The 5748-nt window shown below is 51.7% G+C and overlaps 1 protein-coding gene across 1 annotated transcript; it reads right to left on the bottom strand.

Moving 5' to 3' along the window:
- Positions 1–1670: 1670 nt before the first annotated feature.
- LOC123130937 (plasmodesmata-located protein 6) lies at positions 1671–2808 on the bottom strand. Its single transcript, XM_044550729.1, has one exon. The coding sequence runs from the start codon at positions 2707–2709 to the stop codon at positions 1885–1887; it is 825 nt and encodes a 274-aa protein (XP_044406664.1). The 5' UTR covers positions 2710–2808; the 3' UTR covers positions 1671–1884.
- Between the last annotated feature and the right edge of the window lie 2940 nt (positions 2809–5748).

Raw genomic sequence — 5748 nt, 5'->3', positions numbered from 1 at the left:
TACAAAAAAATGCAGGAAAAGTTAGCAGAAGCATGGGTATGCATTTAGCAGCAACGCGCTGTTGACAGAGGCGCTAGCATCAGTGCGTTTTACAAAGAACGCTACTACTACGTAAAGTTAGCATTAGCACGGGTCAAAACGCGCTACTGCTAAAAGTTAGTTGTATCATCGTATCAGTAGCGCGGGTCCCCGCACTACTGATAGCCCTTAGACCCGAGCTATCGCTAGGCTTTTCCCTAGTAGTGGAAACATATATAGCGTGACCATAAGCATAAGCGTAAGCATATAACATAAGAATAAGCACAATCAAAATCACAAGCACAACCAAAACCATAAGCATAGTAGTTCAAACATAACATCATAACAAAACAAAATCTTCAAATTCAATTATCATAGCATAGATAGCTGTGATCCCATCCTAAGCATCATCAACATCACCCACGACACCACCCTTAACAGCACCCGCAACAATGTTAGCAGTACCATCACCCTCATCATTACCTTTAGCATCTATGTCGAATGCTTTGTGATGCTACAAGCAATTTGCCACAATCTGAATGCTCTAGTCGTTGAAGAGGAGGGCCCTCAAGTTGGCAGGGCTCACCAGCTTGAAGGTGAGAAGGCTCTCGATCCTGATGTCATAGGCTACACAGAAGTCAGCCCAACCCTTATCCAGGATGAGCATGCTGTTCATCACCTTTCAGGTGCAGCCGTTGTTCGTCGTCAGGCTGAATTGCTCATGGACGGCGACGAGGTACTTGGTGAAGGCGGAGGGCATCTGCAAAACCTTCAACTTAGGTCCGAAGAAGGTCTTGCACAAGTGCGTCGGGCCGGCGGTGTGGCTGCTGGTGCTCATTCTTTTGGCCTGTAAAGAGAGCTAACCAATCGATGAGGACAAGGACGGCCAAAGAGAAAGGCAGCGTTGGAGCAAGTTGGGCCAATCATAGCGCAAACTCGTGCACATCCTGCGACCACCAGCCTTCACTGTTTCGCTTGCACAATCAGCAAAGAGCCTAATTTCCTATGCCGGCACCGGCAGTGTAACGGTCGCAGCGAGCCATCGTGTTAACTTAATCCAAAGTACTTACCATGTCTGCTTGCCTAGTAAACGGTGAAAGAAGGGTTAGAAAACTAGCCCCAAAAGCTTACCAAAGACAAGAACCACGCGACCCACTGACGTTGTACAGTTGGGTACCAGAGATATCCCCTCCATTCTTTCGAGTTTTGGTGGCGCAAAAGCTGAATCATTTGAATCCACTTTGCGATATGCTACTGTGCTAAAACTTGAGATCAGCTTAGTGGCGCCAATTAATAAAGGTAGTCCACATCAAAAGCAAAGGTAAAGGAGGACAAAATTAAAGCTCTTTTTTATCCACACTCTGGTGTGCCTGTGACATGCATATGCATGCCTTTGGGAGCGCAGCATGATGAGTCGGTTCAAGAAGTCCTTGCACTCTTTCTATGTGCGCACAAAATTACTATTGACTGCACTTTGGACTGTAGAATTAGAATGCTTACTACATATACATCATGCGCGTTATGATTATCAGAAATTCTGAATGTTTTTCAAGCGGCTGTTTTAGTTACCATAAACCATTGAGACGCATATAAGCATGCATGGATATATACACGGCTACATGCTAGTTCAAAGTTGTAACTACGACTAAATATAGCAAGTAAAACAACACTTCATCAGATCAGATTTATAGTTACACACTTTGGAAACCCAGCTAAGTTACAAGTTACAGGTATAAGAACATGATATTTTTGCTACACACTGGAGCAAAACAACACTGTGTCCAGTTCAATACGCGACATACGTGTTGGTGTTGGCAATAATGTAACATAGCTAACATTGATCTCAACCCCATACTGCGACCGTAACTAGACGAGTAGAACTGAAAAGTAGGCCAACGAAGCGAAGAAACCAGCGACAGCAAGAGCCAGCCGCTCACCGTGCATGCGCGGCACAAATCCGTATGCACTTCCCGAGCTTGCGCCGCTGACGAAGCCGCCACCGTTGGACCAGAAGCGCGCGTAGCACTTGCCGAGGTACACTTCGCCGGCGGTGGCGTAGCCGCACCCTGCCTTGAGCTGCGCGGCCGCGGCCGAGACGCAGTCGGAGCACGCCTTGGCGTCGAGGTCCCCCACGCACTGCGACATGGCCTGCACGCCCCCCGCTCCGCCGGCGCGGTAGCCACCCCCGGCGGGCGCCACCGAGGACGCGAGCCCTCCGAGAGCCGAGTCCCTCATGGCGGCGCCGCCGGCGTCCCCGGGCGAGCCGCCGCACTTCTTGAAGAGCACGGCCGTGTTCGGCTTCCCGACGAAGGAGTCGTTCCCGTAGCGCACGAAGCACGAGCGCAGCTGCACGGCGCCGCCGGCGGACCAGGAGCAGAGGGAGGAGAGCCTGGAGATGGCGGAGCGCACGCATCCGGTGCAGACGGAGGCCGGGAGGTCGGACCGGCACTGGTAGAGGCCGGCCACGGGGGGTAAAGCCGAGGGGGAAGTGATGTTGGCGTAGGGGGCGTAGGGCGCGCTGTTGGCGAGGGATGTGAGCACGGAGTCCACGCCCGACTCGTACTGCGTCCCGGCGTCGTAGCGCCCCTGCGAGCACCCGGCGTACACAAACGCCGAGTCGTCGTCCGCGCCGGCACGGAGCAGGAGCAGGGAGAGGACGGGGAGGAACGTTGCCGTGGCGCGGGCAACCATGCTTCTGCTTCGTGCTCTCGCCACACCAGCGCTTGTGTCCAGTGAGCTTGTGACTCGTGACTGGAATTTTAGGAGCGAGGGAGTGTGTGACAGTGTGAGGAAGCATTGCGCGCTTACGGGACGTATTTGTGGAGAGCATAGTGGGCTTATTTCGGAAAGGTAGAGTCCGAAAGCGTTAACAAGGCTTAAACGGCCCATGTTATGTTTGGTAAATGTTTGAAGACGGTGTGTCGGCGGAAGTTTTGGCCGGTCCAGTCCACGCGCGCACGCGCGGTCCACTCACGAGCAACCACGTGGCGCGGTGGATCCAAGTTGACTAGTCCTCCTGCGTTATCTCGCGGATCTCGCCTCATCCCCGTCTCGCAGCTCCGCGGATCTCGCCCCATCTTCGTCTCCTGCGCCCATTGTTGCAGCACACAGCGCCGAAGCCTGCATCTCCTGCCTCCATCACTGCAACACTTGAGGAGCTCGCCGTCGGCCATGGAAGATCGAATCCCCACGCGGCCATGGATGTAGATCTCACCCCGTTCGCCATTGGATGCAGCAAGGCCGTTGACCAATTCCATTCCCGCCGGTTGCAACTCCCACACGCCTCGTGCTTCTGCCTCGCCGCCGGCGAGCCGGGCGGCGATGGGCAACACCAGAGGCTTTTGCAGAAACCGTCGCACCCCCTCATGTTGCAACCGTTTACAAAAAAAGCTTCATCCCCCTTGATGGAAAGCTTCAACCGGATGTTGAGAAAGCTACAAGCTGTCAGCGCCATCGCCAGAAAGCTACAACCATTGACATGAAATGCTACAACCTTCAACGAAACGACATAAAAAGCCTTGCCCAAGCGCTGCTAAAAAGAAAATAGCTACAACCATTGATAGAAAAGCTTCAACTGTAGTTGGAAAAAGCTCCAACCATTGAGAGAGAAAGCTACAACTAGACACCATGCAAATTAGAAAAGTTGCAACCGCTAACAGAAATGCTTCAATTGTAACGACATTTTGCTACGACCGTGTGACATTTTCAATGCGATTGTAGCTTTTGCAACGGCCGGTTGTAGCTTTTCCGTTTGTCGTCCATGGCTTACGGCTTCACACTTGAAGCTTTTTTCATTGTCGGATGAAGCTTTTTTCGTCGCCAGATGAAGTTTTTTTTGTCACCGGTTGTAACTTTTCTTTGGTCGTTCATAGGTTTCTGTCATACGATTAGAAACTTTTCCCATAGCTGGTTGAAGCTTTTTTTGTCACTGGTTGTAGCTTTTTTCGTCGTAGGTTGCAGCACTGGGCATCTCCCTGGGCGCTCGATTTTTTTGTTGCAAGCGGGGGATGAGCGCCGGCGAGCATACCGGTGAGCACGCCGGTGAGCTTCGGTCGTCGCCATCGGAGCTACAACGGTTGCCACGGGGAAGCTACAACCACATGAGTGGGTTGTTGCATGGGCGAAGCCGGTGACGAGGACGACCGCCGAGGGCTAGGACCGGCGACCAGGGCGGCCAGCGAAGATGGGCGGCGAGGGCGGCGATCAGAGACGTGGAGGGCAGGCGAGGAGGTGGCGACGAGGGGGGAAACGCGTGCGGCCGGCGAGACGAGGTTCCTTATTTCGTCCGCGCTCGCGAGAGGAAGAAGACGACCTGATTTGGATAAAGATCCAACGGATCAGGACACGCCGATCTGACGGCTAGGGTTTGGACCGGCCGAAGCGTTCGGCCGGTGCGCCGGCGCCTAGCATCGCCCGTTATGTTTTGCTTAGCCCTTCTTAAGGCAGCAACTAGTTAACGAGTGCTTCTTCGGGAGCCTCGCAACGATCAGCGCCACTTGGCGCGCTCTCAGCCATTCGCCACGTGTCGCGCTCTGGACGCTTCCTCAGGATTTTTTTTCTGCACGCGTTTTCGGCTTTTTAAATGGTTTTTTCTGTTTTTTGCCATTTTGGTTTCCTCCCATTCTTTCTTAGCTTTTCGACCAAAAAAAATTTTAGCGCGAAAAAAACGTGTTTTCTTTTTTTTTCTTTCATGAAAGTCACGATTTTTTTTCGCGAGAGGCACGGTTGTGCTTTAGCGAGAGTCACGGCCGTGCCTTTCGGAAACGAAAAAAACGCGTTTTCTATTTTTTTTTCTTTCATGAGAGTCACGATTTTGCTTCCGCGAGAGGCACGGTTGTGCTTCCGCGAGAGGCATGGTCGTGCCTCTCGGAAAGGGAAAAACAAAACGCGTTTCCTGTCTTTTTTTTTCGCGAGAGTCACGGTTTTGCTTCCGCGAGAGGCACAGCTGTGCTTTCACGAGAGTCACGGCTGTGCCTCTCAGAAAGGTAAAAATTACGCGTTTTCTTTTTTTTCGTGAGAGACATGGTTTTGCTTCCGTGAGAGACACGGTTGTGCTTTCACGAGAGTCACGGTCGTGCCTCTCGAAAACGGAAAAGACATGTTTTCTGTTTGTTTCCTTCCACGAGAGTCACAGTTTGCTTCCACGAGAGGTACGGGTGTGATTTCGCGAGAGGCACGGGCGTGCCTCTTTCGGAAAGGGAAAAAAACCATGCTCCCGGTTCGGTTTTTTCGCCTGGTTTTTTCGTCCAGTTTTTTCGTGAAAAAAAAGTTCGTCAAAACCTATCAACATGAGATCTAGTTTTGAAGATCTCGACGCGAGGAATCCAATGGTGAAAACGGTTCAAGATTTGGACGCACGGTTTAAAAGATAAAACGTTTTGAATAAATGGATCTACGAAAAAAGAGAAAACTCTCTGGTTGCTACAAGTAGTGCGCTGCATGTGCGTCACTTGTCGCGGCCTGGGAAAGTAGAGTGTTCTTTGTGGACGAGACTTGCCTGCTCTCCGCTTGTGCGCCCATCTGTGCTCCCGCATACGTGGCTTGATTTGATTGGAACAAAATAAGGCCCGGCCCCACCCCCTTAAAATCAGGGGGAGATGATTAGATTAGAAAAAAAAGGAAAAAAGACAGCCGTAGGATGAGGTGGGAGCACGGATGGGAGCATGGAGAGGGAGCAGGCAAGCCGGATCCGTTCTTTGTAACGAGTACTCTTAATTAGTTATTTCGCCT

The sequence above is a fragment of the Triticum aestivum genome, chromosome 6A, assembly GCF_018294505.1.
Source record: "Triticum aestivum cultivar Chinese Spring chromosome 6A, IWGSC CS RefSeq v2.1, whole genome shotgun sequence".
NCBI classification, from domain to species: Eukaryota; Viridiplantae; Streptophyta; class Magnoliopsida; order Poales; family Poaceae; genus Triticum; species Triticum aestivum.
Note: the sequence above shows the minus strand (reverse complement) of the source record. Positions and strands in the feature narration are given on the sequence as shown.

What these genes read in the sequence shown, in the direction of transcription:
- LOC123130937 (XM_044550729.1), bottom strand. Translation starts at nt 2,709, where the DNA reads ATGGTTGCCCGCGCCACGGCAACGTTCCTCCCCGTCCTCTCCCTGCTC.